Below are 22,168 nucleotides of genomic sequence, written 5' to 3'. Positions count from 1 at the left end.
TTATGTGCATTGTTACCTTTCTTCTGCAAAAGTTCCTAAAGCATCTTAATAAGTGTATGAGGTCAACTTCTCTCTTAAAATGCCCTCAAATGCCTAGATCTCAGAGGGGCTGCCCGGGATCATGGGAAGACTGAAGTCGGCTTGGGGAAGTTGCTCCTACGTGTCTCAGCCCAGACAGTGGGTTGGCACAAAGCAGCATCAGCCTATGTAGGGAGGTTTCCCTGTGTTTCCCAACAGTGGCTAACATATTGAAACGGTAAGTGAATCATTTCACCCATAATCTTATATTACACACTATTTCCAGGCAAATATATATAATTTATATTTATTCATATTGTCCTTTTAACCTAAACAGCCCCTGTTTGTTATCCTATCCTAAAGAGGGGAGGAAAAAAGCCTGAACTAAACTGTAAGGGGACGAGCTCCATCTGCAACCAATGTGACCAAATGTCTTATCCCTCACATGCGTAGGAGTTACACAAATCTGATATCTCTCTATCAGCCCACACTAGGGGACGGGATTGTGTTACTCATTGGTTTCCTGGATTCCACCACCATACAATCTGCCTGCATCCTCTCCCTCTCTGCATATCCCCAGCCTTTTGCTCTATTCCCCCCAGGGAAACTGACATCCTGCCTGGTAGCACATAGAGATACAGATCCTACTTCTCTCTCTTTCAAGGCCTTATATTCTTCTTCCCCTCTCTGCATATCCCCTCTCAGTTCCCAGCATGCCCTTTTGTAGTTTAGGATCTTCTGTCCATTCTGTGTGGAGTAGAACCAGTGTCGGACTGGGACACAAGGGGCCCACCAGAAAACCCAAACCATGGGACCACTCTCCAAACTATTTTTCCTCCTTTCCTGCCCCAACCTCTTTATTCTTCAAGTATCTTATTTACATGCAACATCTATTTTTCCATTTATTTCTCTTTTTCTTCATTCAGAAAAAGGAAATGACCGTGAAACAGGCCAAATGGTCAGGAGCAGGAGGGCCCGCTGACACCTGGGCCCAATTGGAGTTTTCCTAGTATCCTGGTGGGCCAGTCCGACACTGTGTAGGACAATAATATACTTTTAGTAGCGTCGTACAAACCCTGTACCGCTCATACCATAGCCTGTCCCACAATGAACATTGTACCCCAACTTATATACCTGGTCTTTGTGGCCTGTGATTTTTAAGGATTTCCATCTTATTTTGTGCCAATGTTGCATGATGTGGGCACCCAGAACACGCAGGACTATTTGCAATCTTTGTCTCAATTCCTGTAAGTCATTTCCCTGCGTTTGTATTCCTGATACTGCAGTTATTACACATTCCCCTATAAATGTTATGGATGAACATAATTGTCTGTTCCTGTAGCAATCACAATGAATGTTGCCAGGAAACAACACTCTACAGAGCAAACAAAGCAGCCCAGCCGTGTACATGAGTCTGTGCTCCATCTCTAGCTCTTCTTAAAGGGCCCCTATCATGGCAAAATTGTTTCCCCCACTGGAGGTGCAGGCTAATAGAAAAGATACTATTTTTCGAAAAGATTGCCCCCCACCAGTGCAATGCTGCCTACACTGGAAGGCACAGCCATTCTAGGACACCAGCAGGCAAATTACATGTAGTGTCCCCGCTTGCGGTTTATGTGCATAATCTTACATGCAAGTGTATAATCAGCAAGCTGGGATGCTAAGTCAGATAGCTATCTCATTAAAGGGGTTGTTTACCTTTAAATTAACTTTAAGTATGTTGTACAGAGTGCTATTCTGAGATCATTTGCAATTGGTATTTATTATTTGTATTGTTTTAATTATTTCACTTTTTATTTATCTATCTGGTTGCTAGGGCCCAAATTACCATAGCAATCTGGGAGTAGTTTTGAAAGAGGGACTGGCTGTAATGAACAGCATGGGAAGGCAATCCCTGAAATGGAATAAGTTTGGTTGATGCCGGCCAAGAACAGAGCAAAGGCAACACTCACCTGGCATTGCATGGAAAATGCTCGGCCAGAACTGTCCGCTGTCCCTCTTCATCCAAACCCGCACTGTTCTGAAACAATCACAGAGAGGTTGCATCATTTATTTTCCAGTTGAATTAAATTATAAACAGATACAATTCTGTTCATCGTGGTAATGTCGTGTCATGGGGCTGCGTATTACAAGGATATTGGAGTTCATGGAGGAGGTTTGTAACCATATAAACACACAAGGTCACAGGCTGGGGGGTTTTATATCATAAAACGACTAAAGTCGTTCAAGTGTATATATTATTTCTTTAAATGCACTGGAATTGAACAGTTGATTGGAGACAGACTTGGCCTTCCCTCTGTTACGCAACAGTGTGCAGTGTGTGTTTTGCAACAAACAAGGTGGGGTTTCTCTGCAACACAAATATGCTGTTGTGCAAAACCACACTGCCCACGCTGATCAGAGAGCCTCAAGAAGTGTGAAACTGCTCTGTAGTTGGCAGCTACCCTCTCTGTACTATGTGTTTTTCCTATGGGTAGCACCATAAACTCCAACAGTGCAGGGAACAGCTAGTGCAGGAGACTTAAAGTGGACCTGTCACCCAGACATAAAAAGTTGTATAATAAAAGTCCTTTTCAAATTAAACATGAAACCCAAAATAATTTTTTTATTACCACATCCATACCCATTATAAAAGCATTTTAAAATCCCAGCTGTCAATCATATAATGCCTGCCCCGCCTCTATGCCTTAGGCATAGAGGTGGGGCAGACAGTTACTTTCACTTTCAATTCAGAACTTCTTAGATGTTGTTGCCCTCCTCACATTCCCCCTCCCTCCTCACCATGTAATTTTGTAACCAGTGCATGGACATGGGTATCAGGTCCCCCCATACTGGCACAGAAACAAGATTTTGGCAGGATTCAATGCCTGCTTTGATAACAGTGTCCACAAAATGGCCCCTGCCTGCTTGCTGCAATTGCTGTGAATTCCAAGGATGAAGAAAATAAAATTAAAATAATTTATACAGTGTAAGTAAAGTTTATTTTGCTTGCCAAACACAACAGAAAACAATTTGAAATTATTTCTTAAGGTGACAGGTCCGCTTTAAGAAAGTCCTTGTTATCTTCTTAGGAACAAACAAGCAACAAAGGAAAAGGAGAAGGAAAGGTTAAAACCAAGTAAGCTTTATCAGAAAGGTCTAAGTAAATATAGTCATAAATCCATGGCATGAGTCTGCGCAGCTCTCTCCCCCACCATTCTGCTCTCTCCCCATCCCCTCTCTGCTGTAATCTGAGCTACCAGCAGCCAGAGCTGCAGCACGGAACTTAGTGAGATCAAGATAAAATGGCAGCTGCTATCTTATACAAACCGAGGGGATTCTAGGGATGTTAACTCAGGTAAGCTTTCTACAGAATAAATATAGCATTCTAGCTTGCACTATTGTGGTTAAAATGCCAAAATGCCTTTCCTTCACATTTAAAACTATACCCCAAACAATATATTGCATAAAGAAGCTCACATGTAAAACTCTGTTTCATCTAACTAAACAATTTTCATAAAATCTTAGATCCCTGATTTGTTCTGTTGTCCTAGATATTCTTGTATCCTATTCTTGTTAAATGGCTGACACGATAATATCTAAGGGAGGCCTGAACAACTTTGAGACCTCAAACTGGCACTTGAAAAGTCTGAGATTCACACCAACAGATTGTGGGCCTACATCAACCTTACGCACATTACAAAAAAAAAAATCCTTGTCTTATCCTGCTGACTAAACAGAATAATTAATATTGCATGAAGACCATAGGGTAAATAAATCATCTCCACCGGACACTTGGGAGAAGTAAGAATTGTGCCTGGCACACCTTCATTAACTATGTTTGTCCCAGACAGTGTTAACTAATATGCTATACATGTATGTTGTACTTTGTGCCCAAGGGTTTACAATCTATCAGCGGAAAAGAAAGGAAAAAAAAATTACTTGCCAAACTCTAACAAGACCTTAAGCAGAATTGCCGGTTCCTAGTAGCTCTGTTCTGGTGCCCCACATCCTCGCATGAAGCAGGTTTGCAGGAAAATGAAGATTTGTGATTTATTTGGGTCACAGGAAACCATTAAGAACTTGGTGAATTTACCTTTAAAGCCAAGGAGCGTAACCTCTTGGGGCTGGGAAGGAGTTACCATTCAAAGAAACTCTAACTCTATAAGAAATCAAATGTTGCCCTGTTTAATTGCTCCCTAGGTGGAACCAAATAACTGTAGGAGAAGACCTCTGTACTGTAGAAGTTTTTCTGCCCATAAACGCTTGCCAGAATGGTGACAGTCTTACCTTATATTGCCAGTCTGTGTACCATGAATGGAAGTTATTACCCTGACCCCATGAGTTGGGTTGCCACCTTTGCTATATAATAATAACTGCATTCCTGTATCCTTCTATTTTCCAGCAAGGTGGCAACCCAACCCATGAGCAGTTTTAACTACAGGTCTCAGAATAGGAATAGACAATTGAGATGAATTCTATGTTGTTCTATGTTGTTTATTCTTAAAGTCATGTAGAATATTACTGACCAGTTATGTCACTTACAGTTCCAGCACTGAATTAACCAACCTAGTCCAAATGAGAAGGGTTGGTAAGGCAGATCCCATCCATCCCATAGCTACAGTTCTCTGGGCAAAGCACAGTAACAGCCTACTTGGCAGTTTTTAGGGGCCAAAACATTCACTAGACTCAGTAAAGAAGTTCTTGGTTCAAGAACATATGGAAGGGCACATTTATGGCATAAATTGAATAAAGGCATACACTGCGACCATTGGTATAGTGTGTCCTTTAGACTAATTTGGCACAATCCCCCAGGGAAGGGGGAGCCAGGTGTCGATCAGGCAGGTTTGATTTTCCCCATCAGATCAGCTTGTTAATGCAGTCCTCGGTCTGGAGGCCCCTACTGTAATTTGATCGTTTGGCCCTGGGGCCAGACTATCGAATTAGCCCCATTTTGCCCCATATCTGAAACTGCCCACTGATTAGAGACAAATGTTGTCAGGGGTTTAACCAAGAATCTGGTCATATAACAAGACAATTAAAGAGTTAGTCCACTTAATTTGAGACTATAGAAACACCTACAATGCTTAACAAGATCCAATACCCAGCAGTCTGCTTGTAACCATATTTTCTGTATCCCTAATGTAGAGAAACACGATCCTTTGAAATATATAAATTACATACCCATCTAATCCTCCCCATTATGACCTGCTGAAATATTTTTACTAAGAACTTTTGGTTTCCATGGCAAAATGATTTCATGTTTAAAAAACAAAAAGGCTCATTTACAAACTGCCCCCTTTTTCCACTTTGCCCTGCACATTGCAGGCGAATGCACAACTCTTTGCCTCTTAGAATGAAGCAGTTAGTTTTCCTACCATCACCACGTGTTGCTAAGCAAAATGCTTTTCTTCATTACTTGAATTGGAAAGCAGACCAAAGAACCTACATTGTGTGCTAGTCTAGTCCCTGGCAGCCCATGCTGCAGATTCTACATTCTTGTTAAACCCATAAAGCCTTCCAGAGACTTAAAGTTTTATGGACTTGTTAGGGTTTAAAAGCTTGATGCTGGATGACACTGTAATCTTTGATAGCGGTATTGGCTTTGTTCTGACTTTTAATGAACACTGCAAAATGATTCCAGTATTGGCACACGTGGCCTTCATGCCCCATAATGGCGTTGGCAGCTTATTGGCTAGTGGGGCCCTCTGATTGGTGTATCCAACCCATAGCCGGCTGAAAATCAGACAGATGTCGATCAGGCAGGTTTAAAAATCCAGTTAAGGTGAGAAGCACATTGGTTTGTTAATGTAATCCTCAGCCAGACATCCTGCATCCCATCAATGTGATCTGATATCACCCAGCTCAAGGTTGGCACATTGGGGAAAGATATGCTGGTTTGGAGACCTCACCAAATAAATGGATCTTTTAGTGTATGGCCAGCTTAAGTCACCCCATCAAATTTCTTCTAAAGCTAAACTCTTGCTGTAGTCCTTATTCACTATATTGCCTGAGATGTACTTTAAGGACAGTTAGAGCCTTCTGAAACCACTGCGAGCCAGTTATATTATCTATCTATCGCTGTACACAACAACTGTTACTTAGCAATGCAATTTGTATCTTATATCACACACATTCTATGATTACTGTTTTCAAGGGAAGAACAGTGATTCACATTCTGTGCTTCTCTATTGTGCACTGGGACTAAGTATACAGTCATAAGTACTGGAAAACATCCCCACGCCTGGAAAGGGCAGAAGGCAATGACACTGGGGAGCTCAACAGCAGTGCCCTCCAACTGAGTCAATGTAGTGGTCCGATTACTTCTCATAGAGCATCTTTGAGGACCGGATTCAATTAAAATAATGGTGTCATACAGTGAAGTCTATGGAGCCTTTAAGGAGGCTGGGGGCCATAAAAAGCATTTGGGGGTCCACATCCATCCTGCAGGCCTTTAGTTGATCAGCTATGCACTACAGTTTCAAAAATATGTGTTAAAGGCAATGTTTACCAACTAGACTTGGTAAACCTATTTTTTAGCATTATGCTCTATGGTTGCAAGGGTCAGTGACAAAGCAGGATTTAATCATTACCTTTTCTATCAGCCTGTGACCCTGCCCTATTCTAATTTAAATGCTGCGTTTGTGTGTATATAAACTCTGCATAATGGTCATGCCAAGCATTCCATCAACCGACAAGCTTTACACCCTCGGTGGACACTATAGGGCATATTTATTAAAGAGTTTATACCTACAATGCCAAGTGCTGGGCATGGTGGTGCAGAGGTTAGCTTTGCCTGTCCGCCAGAGGCAGAGGCTTGATTCCAGCCAGGGCTATCTGTAAGGAGTTTGTATGTTCCTCCCATTTCTGGGTAGGTTTCCTCCCACACACCAAGAACATAAAGGCAGGTTAATTAGCTCCTAATAAAACCAACCATAGTGTGTAATGCATAATCTCAGTAAAGAGCTGCGGAATAAATCTGCACACTATGCCCTTTACATACCCACCTGTATATATTGGGTGCAATTTATTTGTATTCAAATAATATCCTGGTCAGAACCAAAAAGGCAACATGGCAGAAATGCTAACTGTCTCGCCATGCCACTCCATAGATATACACAGAGCAGCACCTTTATGGCCACTAGAACATGATGAGAAAAAAACTAGCAGTGCACCTCCGTTCAGGGAAAAAGGAAAGCTTTGCTAATAAGTTATAGCTTTTTACTTACCTGTCTAAGGCAGTGATCCCCAACCAGTGGCCTCATAGCAGGTGCATATTTTTTAATTCCTGGCTTGGAGGCAAGGTCTAGATGCGTATAAACCAGATGTACTGCCAAACAGAACCTCCTTAAGGCTATCAGTCCACATAGGGACTACCAAATAGCCAATAATAGCCCATATTTTGCACCCCTGGAACATTTTTCATGCTTATGTTGCTCCCCAACTCCTTTTACATTTGAATGTGGCTCATGGGTAAAAAGGTTGGGGACCTCTGGTCTAAGGGAATATACAGTTAAAAGGAGATTTGCCTGGAGAGCTCTTCATATACAAAGGCAAACTTACATCCCTTTTCTTACCACACTGTGCATCATTTCATAATTATAGTTAATAAATGTTAAGACAACAGTTCACACAAATGCCTTTATATTCCAAGTGCAACATTTTCCTGCCAGGCAGATTATAATGACATAGTGGCGGCTGGTGGCACGGATTAGCTGCATTAGGCTCCAAGCACTCTGAATAGCCACATTGTTAGCACAGACTGGGAAAGGAGAATCCATAGCAGCAATAGCTCTGTGTGTGCGATGGGCACTTGCACTTATCTTCTGAAATCAGGTTTTCTTTATCTGTGGTTTCACCAAAATGAATTTATAAACACCATGGCGATACGCTGGCAGTTTCTCTCTCTCTATGCAACCCACTGCCTGGTTACTAAGGTAAACAAGATCCTAACAACCATATAGCGCCTCACATTTCAAACTGGAGGGCTGCTAAACAAAACACTAAATAATTTATAAACTAAAAATTAAAAAATGAAAACCAGCTGCAAATTGTCTCAGAATATCATAATGTTTATGCTGTAGTAAAAGTTAATTTTAGGGTGAACACCCCTTTTAAATGAGAATATTAGATGTCACCTCTGCATCACATGACTTGTTTGAGGTCATGGAGGGTATTGATGGGTATTGATGGATATCTTACTATTTTACAATACCACTGCAGCACCGCTGCACCAAACCTAGTATGAGAGCTCCTATGAACATCAGCACCTAAAAGAAGTAGGGCTACAATGGTGAACCAAAGCACACAGGAGCAAGGGCACATATAAATTGGACTAAATAATAAAAAGTTTAAGCGGAGGCCATAAAGGGTCACTCAGATGACAGACAGGGTAAAAAAAAATAAATAAAAAACAAAATAGAATTAGTTTTGCAAGTGTCTTATTTCTGACATTCCAAGCTGAAGATGTCAGTAAGGCGGATGCGCTCTAATCACTTTTATAATCACATTGATCACAATGTTTTCTGCTGCACCAGGCCAAACAAACCCAGCTGCCATATAGCTACAACCCCGCACTCAGTGGAAGCCAACTGTGCCATTAGTGCCATAACCGGGAATGATTAGCATTAAGGAGAAATAAGTCACTTCTCATATTTTGCAGGGCTGCACCTTCTGCTGGCCTTTCCTAAAGCTGCAAAATACATCCGGCTGACAAAGCATTAGAGAACACTAGCCTTTCGCTTACAGTAACCTTGTAATACAGGGAGGAGGGAAATGGTTAAATGCCCACGCATACATGTGACCTTGCCGGAGAAAGCCCTGCTTACCCAACAGATGCGGCAGTTGAAATGCACAGCAACAGCTTCCTAAAGTACTCCGTGCGACTACACAGAAGGAATATAGGCTGCCCATGTCACTAGGTGCCAACTTATGCACCCCGAACTCCATCACCCTAAAAGACAAAGGCTAATACAATACTGTACTCTAAGGCCTACAAGCACAAGGTATATTTTGGCTGTGGCTGAATCTAATTGTGCCAAATGTAGAAGCCCCAATAAAGGTGCAAAATGGACACTAAAATGGCCCCCTTATCTGGAAACCCATTATCCAAAAAATTCCAAATTACGGAAAGGCCATCTGCCATAGGCTCCATTTTAATCAGATAATTCACATTTTTAAAAATGGTTTCCTTTATCTCTGTAATATTAAAACAGTACCTTGTACTTGATCCCAACTAATATATAATTAATCCTTGTTGGAGGCAAAACAATCCTATTGCGTTTAAAAACTGTTTAAATAATTTTATCAGCAGACATAAGCTAGGAGATCTGATTTATGGAAAGACCCCTTATCTGCATTCTGGATAATGGGTCCCATACCTGTACTAAGCAAAAGCCTCAGTGCCACTTTCCCTATGAACTCCCAGCAGCAGCAGTGGGCTCCATGGTGCGCAAATCCCGCCTCAGACTAAGCCGTGTCTCTAAATTGTGTTACACAGAATATTCCCAAGGAATAACAGTATTAATTTAATAAAATAATCAAACAAAATGTCTATACGAGACAAGGAAGCACTGCCCTAGCTACAATTAGGCACCACTTAGTAGCAGCTACCTGTAGCTGGTTAGAAATATTTTCTGTGGGGCCAGCGGCCTCTTATGCCCCATAGCAAACAATGAAAGCCTGTATAGCTAAATGCAAGTAGCACTGACTAATATTTATATTGTTCATATAAATGCACAATACAGACATAGGTGTAATGCTCCGTGTATACAAATCTAAGTGATTTATGGACATGCCCCATTAATCCAGAGAACTCCCTGTTACATTCCCCTGTATCATGGGTGACTCCTGAATGTACAGAACAACTGACAGGTCTGAACACATTACGCCCACAAAATGGCACCTGTCTGCTTGCAATGATCGGAATTTCAAGACTTAAGAAAACAAGATTTAAATCATTTGCATAGAATAAGTGAAGTTTATTTTGCCTGACTAGCACAACAGAAAGAAAAGGATTTGAAATCATTCTTATGGTGACAGGTCCCCTTTAAGCAATAAAATAATCAAATTCTAAACCACTCAGTTATTTGCTATGAAGAGTGAGCTCTAGAGCCCTAAGAGTTACAGAAGCTTCCACTACTACTAACCGGTTTATTTCTGGACAAGGATTAAATGGGAAGCAGTAGTAACCTGGCATGACCCTATGTAACTAAGCCGGTGAGTGTAAGTAGTGCTTGCAGAATACTAAACCCCCACCATAACAACACTAGCTGAATTCAAGCAAAGCTGAATCAATGCTTCTCCCCTGTTTAAGTAAAATCCACTTGCAATGCACTAAAATAGAAAGATCTAGAAATCTATTCTGTAGCAGAAGAGACCACTGAAACAGGAACTCTAACTTGATGACCAGAGATAAGTAAATTTATGTTTTTCCCCAATGCTCAACAAAATGTGGTGAGAAAAAATACATTAGGTTGTGCTTAGTCATTTCCATGTACTATTTGTACGTGTCTGAATGTAGGAAGGAGAGGGAAACAGTCCATGGACACTCAACGGTCAGATCAACCAAGTGACTCAGTGCCCAACTGTACACAAAATGAATGAAGTGCTGGGAAATTGTGTTATACAGCTACATGGAATCTTAGCAACCAACCAGATGTCTGTTTTCATTTATCTATCTGTGCCATACTAGTAAAAGCTAATAGATGATTGGCTACCATGGTTACAACTGAAATTGATAGTCCTAGATATCCATATTGCTTTAACTACAGAATGCAGACATTCCTGATACAGTAATTGAAGCGTGAGCATAGATGCACGGGCATAATACATGGGATGGCTCTCTTCCACTCCCCACCAGATATAGCTGAGGAGCTACAGGAAACTGTGGGCGACTTTGGGAAATCATATCAATGGATATGCCATCCCACCGGTGGGATGGCATGGCAGGGAGATTAGTCGCCTGCGGTAGCGAAGATTTATCGCGGGCGACTAATCTCCCCGTGTGCCACTGCCCTAATCATTTGGCTTTTGCTACACAGTGTCAGGACCTGAGCTGCAGAGATACGGCATCTCAACTACAATATTATTAATCCTTATTGGAGGCAAAACAATCCTGTTGGGTTTATTTAATGTTTAAATGATTTTTTAATAGACAAGGTATAAAGATCCAAATTATGGAATGACTTATCCAAAAAAAACAAGCATTCTGTATAACAGGTACCATACCTGTAATTACATTTTTTTTTTTGGTCTCCATTTAACTTCTGGGGGTGATTTATTTACCCTCTTGACAGAAATGGAACTTTCCTTGATTTCAGTTTGTCAGCCTCTAGCAAAGATGAGACCAGACTGCTGTAGAATCCTAACAAGTCATGTGAGGTTTGTGGAACTTCTGTCTTTACATAGAAGCAAAAAGAAAGGTTGCATAAGGGAGTTCAGGCGCTTCTGGCTGTAAAGTGTCGGCAGAGCCTTATGAAAAGGTTCTCTGTGACAGTGGAGACAATGTTTTAATTCCGACACCTACTGGGCAGCATGCCATGCCATATTGGCACACAAGCCTAATGTCTCGCTGTTACTCAACTACACTCCCTAACAGGATTCCCAAACAACCTGGCTTCCAGTAGTTGGTAAAAGTTGGATTAATTAAACTTTCAAATTAACTTGAAGTTTTACACATAAGGCATTCTATGTAAATCTGCAGTTCTTCATTTTTGTACTATGATGAAGATCCCCAACTTTAGGGCCCTATCACACACACTTTTAATCAGAAGCCAGTTAACCTGCCTGTATATTTTGGGAGTCTGGGAGGCAACCCACATGGAGAACATACAAACTCCTTGCACATAGTGCGGCTGGGATTGAAGTCAGCGCTGCAAGGCAGGAGTGCTACCCCCTGAGCCACCGCGCTGCCTAAAATTAAGGAATTTTGTCACTGCGTCCTGAGCTACTAAAAATCACATGCAAAAGCTCCTGAAATTGTACCACTGCCATAGAGGGAGACGTTTTTTTCTATGACTTTAAAGGGCAGATAAATGTTTAAAAAATATTCTCAATCTTTTTCGATTGCCCTAAAAAGTAAAGGGAATGTGCCTTTTAATGTTATGCTTCAATTAAAAAGTCCCCAATCATAAAAGGACAACTAGGTTTTAGCCCACGTTTAGCTCAAGCACCATATTTTATTTGTCAATAGTGATTCAAAAACAAAAATGCAATGTCCCTTTATATATACTATACTGGTAGCCTGTTATTGTTTATAAATAAGCTACAATGTAACCAAGTTCCAGCATGGCTGCAGGGCCCGTACTTGCATTGTAGATAACAGATTAGCAGTTTGCGATACAGTAGTTCTACTTGGAGAGATGAGCAGAGTTAAATTCGCAGCTCCCTACACACCTATTGCATGGAATATATTTTAATGTAAAGTCATCATTTAGGACGCACAACCCTTCTGTGCATTCTGCATGCATTTACACAAGTGGGAGCAGGAAGAGTTAACAAACCTGATGAATTATACAGTAGGGCCCTGCTCAATAGCCGGTGCCAGCGCTCTAGCATTACAAGGTGGCAGCGCTGCAACCCAAGCACCCTCCTTTACTAATTGATCACTGTTTCAGGACCTGTCAGGTACAGGGCACAATTGCTTGCAATGTAAGCCTTTGTGGGGGGGGGTGGCTTTTATCCTTTAGCTGTTGTTAAACTACAACTTTCAGGACCCGCCTCTTTCAGGTATGAGTGGGTGCTGGGGGTTAAACATAAGCAAATGATACTGGTACAGATGTCACCTGGCTGCTGAAAACCATGTTCGATGCCAATAGCATTAGGAGCTAAGGAACATAACAGAGGTTTCTTTCTGTCATCATCTCTGTATCTGTATATGACATTGGCCCCCTGTACATTATTACCCACAATGCTACAGGCACTGCTGTTCTGAAGGAGTCAGAAGGCAGACCTGGCAGTCTGTGCTTTATTACACAGGTAGGTGCCAAGGGACTGCTGGTGCTACTGTAAGGGAATGGGTGTAGGAATTAGGAGCTGGGAAGAACACTAAAAGAAAGTAAATGGATCACACTAAGGATTCGCACTGCTGTTAAAGAACTACATCTCCCACCATCCCCTGCACACAGATCGCTGCACGTCTGGAACAGAGTGGCTGGGAGTTGCAGATGTAGAACAACTGGAGGGCCTGCAGGAGAGGGGCCCCGGCATGGGAAAACTTGCTACTCGGCACAGAGCTCCACTAGGCAGCGACTTACCTGTCCTCAGAGACGCTGATGAGCCCGTCCTCCTTGGGCACTATCACTGCCATATTCACCACGTCCTGCGAGCCCTCCACCTTGCTCAGCAGGACGGGTTTGCGAGTCAGAGGCTTGGGGTGGATCTCAGCTGCCATCCCCGCAGCGGGGCTTTGCCGGAGCAGGGTTACCGTAAGGCGGAGCTGCAGCCTCCGGGAGAGCCACAAGCTGCTGCCCACTCGCTGTACCAGCCGCAGCACTGATCGCCCTCTGGCAGCTGAGCGCAAGCGTCACTTCTGGGAACGCCCCCTGCTAGGCTGGCTCCGCAATGGCGCCCTTTCATTGGCTGGCTGGGGAGGTTCGGCGCATGTATGGGGGGACAAGTGATCACTAAGAAGGAGGGCTGGGCGGGGTCTGGCTGCTCCCACTCCCAGGCTGGGGTATCTCAGCCCTACAAACTCCCCTGCTGCAGTCACTGTGAGTTAGTACTACAGAATGCCCGTGTGTGGCAAACATGCCATGTAGTGAGGAATGGAAGGAACAGACTGGGGTGTAGGAAACTGATTGGCAGTAATGGCATTTGGGGCATTTTTATCAATGAGTGAAAATAAAGTCCAGAGGTGAACTTCCTAGCACACTACTTACTTTAATAGGTTTTTGTTTGGGGGGGGGGCTATTTAAATCTCCCCCTTAAATCCATATACAAGGGAAATGGAACACTCATCCAGTCTCTCATCATTTCCCACCTTGATTACTGTAACTTATACCTTACAGGCCTCCTGACACATTGCCTTTCCCAACTCCAATGTGTAAATGCTGCTGCCAGACTCATTCATCTATCTCACTGTTCCACATCTGTCGCTCCCCTATACATATCTCTTCACTGGCTCCCAATCTCCTCTAGAATCAAATTCACATATAAGGCCCTTACTAATAAAGCCCCTCCCTATATCTCAGCTCTAATCCCAATACACACTCCTTCTAGCAACCTACATTGTGCCTCTGACATTTGCCTCTCTCCTCCTCTCATCACTTCTTCCTATTCCAGACTGCAAGTCTTCTCCTGGGCTTCTGCCTGTCTCTGGAACTCTCTGCCTGGGCCCATCAGACTCTCCCCTTCCTTCTGAACTTTTGTAGGGGATCAGAGGACTCTTCCCCCTGTTTCTCAGTCTGAGACATCATCCAGCCTGGCTACAGACTAGGGAGGAACTTGATTGGCTGGATGCCCCAGTGCACTGTTGGGAGAGAAAGGTGTGCCTAGGTTAGGAGCCAATAATCAGGGACGAGCCCAGCAACTTTTAAAGGGAGCCCCTGTTGTTTTGCCAGAGTTGAGACCGAAAGACCATCCAGTAAGCAGTGACTGTAAAGACAGTGGAGTGACAGCCTGTAAAGAGAGATCTGCTACACTGCGGTCAGATGCCTTTACCCCCTGCGGATCCCAGTGAGTGATCCATATGAGGAAAATGTATTGAAAGTCTCCTGTGTGTCCCCCCTGTGTGAGGACAGGTGTTTCTCATGGCCTGCTATGTGGGAACAACTGCCTATTCCAAAGGGAGAAGTACTATGGGGCAGGTAGCGCTACCTGGGGAAACTGATAGAGCTCTGGGGAAGGGACTTTGCCAGGACTGAACTAGGAAAGGGTATTTCCTCCAGGAGTGTGGAACTGAATCCTCAGAAAGACTGAGCCAGTAGTGGATAAACCCTATCCAGGTTTCCAGAGCAGGGTTATTACTCTTTTGCATGTTATAATTATATTACCTTTACACCCAGTTATATAAAGCTGATATTTGCTGCAAACTGTGTGATTATTTTCCTAGTGGAAATCCCCTTGAGGTGTGCTCCTCTGTGTCCATTAGGTGGAGGCACTGCGCTACAATCCCAGTTCCCAGTACCTTTTATCTGCAAAGGGAACAACATTTCCCGTCTAAGCAATTATACAGCCCAAAATAAGTGAGTGTGCCAAGAAAGGGTTACACTTTCAAACACTCCCCGAAGACCCATCTGTTTAGGGAAGCATATTCAATGTACCTAAAGTAATCAAACATTTATATAAGTATTATAAATCATCAATCAGTATCCAGATTCCTTTTGTTTTAATGTACCCTTAACCCCTCTAGATTGTAAGCTCTTGCGAGCAGGGCCCTCTGATCCTATTGTTACTCTGTATACCCTTGTTTGTTAAACTTTTTAAGATCCCTGTTTGTTTAAATGTATTGTGAAATGCTGCATAATTTGCTGGTGCTATGTAAATAAATGATGATGAAATACAAGGAGTTCTGCTCTGATGAACTGCAGTGAACTTCATTTTAACCACAGACATGGTGTAATCTTGAAATCCCAGGCAGCAGCATGTATCTAGGAAGATACCATAGGTAGGGTACATTTATCAAACTGTGAAAATAAAGTGCAGCACAGATTGCCAGAGGAATTTTTCTCAGCTCTCTGATTCTGATGGTTATATTTCTCCAATAGTTCAAGTGTGCTTTATTTTCATCCTTTGATAAATTTGCCATACAAATCTTATACAAGTGAATAGGGAGCTGAGGAGTTCTTCTATGGTGAACTCTATGCTCACTCTTTGATAAATAAGCCCAGGCCAGGACTGGCAGTCTGTGGGTTCAGGCAAATGCCAGAGGGGCTGCTGTAAGGTGCCATAGATAGTCACTATTTGGTGGGCTGGTGGGGGCAATGTTACGTAGAAGCAATGGACCATTTTTTGTGACTTGACCTTGGGTCCCATGGATTTTTTTTACATTACTAACACAGAGTCCAACAAGTTCCACTTCCCAGCTGAAAGAGTTTAAAGGGGAACTCCACCAAAACACAAATTAAGCTTTTTGAAAAGAAAACATGATAATTTTAAGATTAACTTTGCAATATACATCACTTAAAGGAACAGTAACACCAAAAAAATGAAAGTGTATAAAAATAATGATGATATTATGTACTGTTGCCCTGTGCTGGTGCAGCTGGTGTGTTTGCCTCAGAAAGACTACTATAGTTTATATAAACAAAGCTGCTGTGTAGCCATGGGGGCAGCCATTCAAAGGAGAAAAGGCACAGGCACATAGCAGATAACAGATAAACCCCTATTATATTCTACAGAACTTGTCTGTTATCTGCTATGTAACCTGTGCCTTTCTCCTTTTTTCCAGGTTGAATGGCTGCCCCCATGGCTACACAGCAGCTTATTTATATAGTACTGTTACTTTAACAATTACACAACTTACAGTTACAGTACATTATACTTTAAATACTTTAATACACTTTGGTGTTACTGTTCCTTTAAAAATATGCAGCCTTTTAGTGATTTTTAATGTAATAAAACGGTTTGGAACAGTTCCCTAAGCCTGACCCCTGTTCCCCTGCTGATCTGGCTGACTACTCTGAAACTCGAGTCGACTGTCCTCAGCCTTCAGCCTGCATCCTCCAAATCCCACAATTCCCTGCATACATGATGTCAATAAGGAAAGAAACATCACAGTGCAATGCATTGTTCCTGCATGCCGTCTGTAAGCTGTGGAGAAGTTGTTTCAATTTGTAACATCAATGTTTCAGTCCCTCCTCCCCTGCCAGGATTCCAAATGATGCAGAGAGAAGAACTGTTTTGCAGCTGGATTTCAGCATATAAAAATGGTATTTATTCATACTTTTTGAAGCAACAGATTACAGTCCTAGGTATATATAAGGGATTTCTGTGTTGCACGGGGCTCTTTAACCAATTTTGGTTTAAAAGACAGAGTTTCCCTTTAATTGGGCTGCTATGAGAACAGTGTATAAATAAAGGGCATCTGTTACTTTAGTTCAACTGAATGTTACAAAACAATACTTTCCAGTAAGTTGAACAGTTACAATGTGTAACTGGCAACACTTTGTTTGTGTAGTTAACTTGCAGAAGAATAAGGGATTTTAGCTAGTCTCTATTTTAATTCTCCTATTAAAAGTGAGTCCATAGTAGGTGTGCTAAGGCCTAGGCCCAGGCATTCCATTCCAACAACCAATGAAAGCCACGACAATTATAATGTCATATAACATCTGCTATCCATGTTTTGCACTACAGCACCCAAGGAATGCTTTACTTCTAATGGCAAAATGCTTTGCCCAGCCAGACATTCCATTACAGGAAGCAATGTATGGCCAGCCAATCATGATGTCACCATACATGCCCTATTTAATATGTAACCAATTGTTTACTATCTGTGTAAAGTTGCACAGCTTTTTACACAATTTTTACTCACAAATTTCTTGTTTAAAACTTTAAGGAACAGAGACATTTTGAGAAATCAAGAATTGGGGCCCAATTCTTCTTAGCTGACAGGGTCCACCGGCCAGATGGCACAGTCAGCCAGTGGGCAATGCCACCTAACCCCATGTCAGACTTATAATGGGTATTTCTAAGAAATAAGGTCTCAAAAATGCCTGCAGTGGGTATTTATCACCTTACTGTTGATATCTCTGCAGCCCTATATGTCCCCCCAACAGATACAGTTACATAGATAGTTACATAGGGTTGAAAAAAGACAAGAGTCCTTCAAGTTCAACCCATCCAAGTAAACCCAGCACACACAACCTATACTTACCTATCTATACACTCACATACATAAACTATATATACAACCACTAATACTAACTGTAGATATTAGTATCACAATAGCCTTGGATATTCTGATTGTTCAAGAACTCATCCAGGCCCCTCTTATAGGCATTAAAAGAATCTGCCATTACCCCATCACTAGGAAGGGCATTCCCCAACCTCACTGCCCTCACCATAAAAACCACCTACGCTGCTTCAAATGGAAGCTCCGTTCTTCTAATCTAAAGGGGTGACCTCTGGTGCGTTGATCGTTTTTATGGGAAAAAAGAACATCCCCCATCTGCCTATAATCCCCTCTAATGTACTTGTACAGTGTAATCATGTCCCCTCGCAAGCGCCTCTTTTTATAATTAGCAGGAAGGATTTACTGGTCACCTGTTTAAAAGCACACTTCTTATTGGGTTACTGCTCCTGGGCAAACTTAGTGCCTTATAAGATATGGGGGTGAGTGGTGCATTGTGTAAGTAGTTTTTTGGAGCGCAAAGACCTGTGACATACAACTTGAATTGAGCATTGCCAAGAGGGGCAAGGAGAAGAGGCATGTAGATGTACAACCTCCCTCTACTTACCTTTCACATCATTCAGAGGTGCAACATAGGGTGCAGCAGGAGGTGCAGCCTGCATCAGTCCCTGTCTTTACTGCTAACCCTAAGGTAGGCAGTAAGGACAGGGCTTGGCTATGCTGTCACAGAGAGCAGCAGACCCCTGGGTGAAATGCTACTTAGATGAGCACTTGTGCTCTTTATTGCACTTGAGCCCAGGGGGTGTTGTTGATGAGGCCTTACATCTCACAGAGAGTTCCCTATCTCTCTTGGTTTCTAGTTTCATCATTTATGGCTTCAGGCTGGTTTGAAAATGTTGCTATACATTATTTACATGGATCATTCTGCCAAAAGGCAAACGTCAACTAGACAAACAGGATCTCACCAAGAATTAAAGCAAAACAAACTTCATCCCTCTCCACCAACAGTATTTGCATCTGAGTCTTCATTTGTCCTTTATGCATGAAATAATAAGCCTTGTTTATTATCACAAGTGCCAGTGCAAAGAGCTACAAGGGACTCAAAATTAAATGTGCATTAGTGGCATTAACAAAGGTACATTATAAGCAAAGGCACACACTGATGCAAGGGAACCCTAGAGTTACTGCCAGCCTGGAAATGCCGGTAATTCCAGGGTTCCATTAGTGAGTTGCATCAATAGGTGCTATTGTCATTATTAACACTGTGCACTGGAAGTCACACCATTATAACACAAACCCTTTGGAAATTGCGTCCATCTAAACATTCAAGCAATTAGCCAATGTGTCCAATATATGTCCATACTGGTGCACCCCAAGCAAGTTGCAAAGGAAATAGCTTGTGCCTGTAATTGGGCTGGAATTCTGGGGAAAAGAACACTACATTATGGGTAAGAAATAGTGATTTCCATCAGAAAATTGCACTTTGTACCACGCACTGCTTTGTACAGTAAATAAGGCTTAAAGGAATACTGTCATGGGAAAACATGTCTTTTTCAAAACACATTAGTTAATAGCGCTGCTCCAGCTAAATCCTGCATTGAAATCAATGTTTTAAAACAGCAAACTTTTTTTTATAATTAATTTTGCACCTCGACATGAGGCTAGACATTCACAGCTTGCCCCTTGCTCTGATAAACTTCAGTGTTGCTTTACTGCTGAGCTGCAAGTTGGAGTGATGTCACCTCCCATCCATTCCCCCCTCCCCCCAGCACCTCTGCTGAAGGATTCACCTGTCTAAACAAATAAATCCTCCATGGGCTAATAGCACTGATGGCACTGTCCTGAATTGTAGCAAGTGGGAAAACAGGCAAAGCTGCATATACCGCCTCTGTATATTTTAGGGTGAATTCAGATATTTCTTTGCCAGCTAAAATACTCTATAGAAGTAACTTTCCCTTGTGCCATTAGCCTTAATTAGTGTGTAGAGTAATTGATATATAGATATATACAAACAGTATACACTTGTAAATAATGGTACATTGCCTTCTGTGAACAATAACTCCAGATCCTATATACATTATACGGTATAGCGAGGGGCAGAACTAGTGGCACCACAAATACATTAAATACTGTGAGAAGCAGTGGGAAATGCAATGAGAGGCTATGATTTCTGATATCCGAGACCCCCTTACCCTTCCAAGAAGCAGGTTTCCTGGAGGCTGGAGAAGATTTCAGCATTGTATGGATCAAATTAATTAAATAATCTTTTGCATTGCTAAATTCTCAATAGCCCCACCTATTGGTACCTATGAGAACAGCATCCAAGCAGGCGAAACCATGTTTACTATAATTCAAGTTGGGTCATATTGTATATTGAGAAACAATAGTATCTATTGTGTAGTGCTGGCTCCTTCTGAAAGCTTAGAATCTGACACCTGAAAACTGGGGGTCAAGCTGAGCTGATGCCAAAAACCTGCCCAAGTGGATGTGCACAATGTAACTTCCCCCATGCAGCTGCAATGATTGGGGGTGGGTCGGCGGGGCCCACTGGGTTTTTCCCAGTGTTTCGCTGGCTCAGCCCTGTGTCCATTAAACATTTTGTCAATGTAAAGCTATGGCACCTAATGCTGCCTTGTGTCTCTTTCCTGGGCTCCCGCCCTGGGCCATGTTGTTTTCCTCTTCCCACAATTTCAGCCCAGGATTTTTGAAAGTAAACAAATTTACCAGCCTCACAGTTTGCATAATGTCCTGTAGATTCTACAGAATGGTTGCTAAATATATTTACTTTGATGGGCCCTATTTCACATAGAGAGTAGGTAAACTAAAAGTCAGTAACAAGCTGCGTCAGTTAGCGCCGGCCCCACACAAATAAACACCTTACCTTGTGCCTTAGATCTTTTGCCAGAAAACTCTTATTATTTTAACATTTGTGCAGAGCAAACATTGAGAGTGATTCCCTGCAGAACTGTCTGCACTGTGCAACTGCCAGATTCTTTCTTGTAATAATCCAGATCAGCAGTGCAAGTCTGTGCAGTTATCACCCCTAAACATGTGGGACACTAATAAACTTTTTTTGGGGGGGGGATAAAATCCAGGGTAGGATTCAAAATAGGCTCTGGCATTTCAAGTACACACATGCCAAACAGCCCCCCACGGCAGTGCTGCCTCTCTTCTATGGTACAGAGGGCCGTAATTTTTCTGGCCTACATGGTAGAGGGCCGATAATGGAAGCCCATTTTGACCACTCTCTTTTTGTAAACTACACCCAATTCAAGCCACACAACTACTGTATGTTATCATAAGAACTTTTTAGACCATACCCACATTAATGGTGGTAGCATACAAAAAAAAACAAATGGTTGTAGCTCACTGCAGGGATATCACCCTTTACTTATATGTGAAGTTTATTATGTCATATAACCCTTAAACCCATATGGCTCCTCCTCCTCTGTGGATAGCACAGCAACCCCCAGAAAAAAAATTATACTCCTTAGGGACCCCCTAGAACTAAGAACTATTTACAAATGCTAGCAAACTCCCAGAACAAACCCCTGCCAGGTCCACCTCCAACAGACAGCATAGGGCAGGCAGAGTATGGCACACACAGACAGCATAGGGCAGGCAGAGTAAGGCACACACAGGCAGCATAGGACAAGCAGAGAATGACACACAAAGGCAGCATAGGACAGGCAGAGTATGGCACACAAATGCAGCATAGAGCAGGCAGAGTATTGCACACAGGCAGCATAGGGCAAGCAGAAAATGACACACAAAGGCAGCATAGAGCAGGCAGAGTATGGCACACAAAGGCAGCATAGAGCAGGCAGAGTATGGCACACAGGCAGCATAGGGCAGGCAGAGAATGGCACATACAGGCAGCGCAGGGCAGGCAGAGCATGGCACACAGGCAGCATAGGGCAGGCAGAGTATGGCACACACAGGCAGCATAGGGCAGGTAGATTATAGCACACACAGGCAGCATAGGCCAGGCAGAGTACAGCACACACAGGCAGCATAGGGCAGGTAGATTATGGCACATACAGGCAGCATAGGGCTAAAGCAGGCAGAGTATGCCACGCACAGGCAGCATAGGACAGGCAGAGTATGGCAGATACAGTCAGCATAGGGCAGGCAGAGTATGGCACACACAGGCAGCATAGGGCAGGCAGAGTATGGCACACACAGGCAGCATTTAGAGGCATTGTTTCACTGCCCACATTTCAGTACCAGGCAAGCACTGTTAATTAAAAGACAAAGGAGTTCATTTACATCCACAAGTGCAGTGAGAAAAGTGTAATTTTGAGTGCAACTGGAATGTTTTTTTCCAATAAAGCAGCATTTTATGGGAGCAGCAGCTGTAAAAAGAACCCTAATGTCTTT

At 42.6% G+C, this 22,168-nt stretch overlaps 1 protein-coding gene across 1 annotated transcript in view; it reads right to left on the bottom strand.

The window, feature by feature from the left end:
* wdfy2 (WD repeat and FYVE domain containing 2) overlaps nt 1–13,579 on the bottom strand; it is a 32,542-nt gene extending 18,963 nt beyond the window's left edge. The window contains exons 1-2 of the mRNA XM_002936724.5: nt 13,254–13,579; nt 1,971–2,038 (exon numbers count right to left, since the gene is read on the bottom strand). Coding sequence (XP_002936770.1) covers nt 1,971–2,038; nt 13,254–13,390 — 205 coding nt within the window. The 5' untranslated portion in view covers nt 13,391–13,579. The remainder of the gene's footprint in view (nt 1–1,970; nt 2,039–13,253) is intronic.
* Nucleotides 13,580–22,168: the final 8,589 nt, after the last annotated feature.

The sequence above is a fragment of the Xenopus tropicalis genome, chromosome 2 (assembly GCF_000004195.4).
Source record: "Xenopus tropicalis strain Nigerian chromosome 2, UCB_Xtro_10.0, whole genome shotgun sequence".
Taxonomy (NCBI): Eukaryota; Metazoa; Chordata; class Amphibia; order Anura; family Pipidae; genus Xenopus; species Xenopus tropicalis.
Note: the sequence above shows the minus strand (reverse complement) of the source record. Positions and strands in the feature narration are given on the sequence as shown.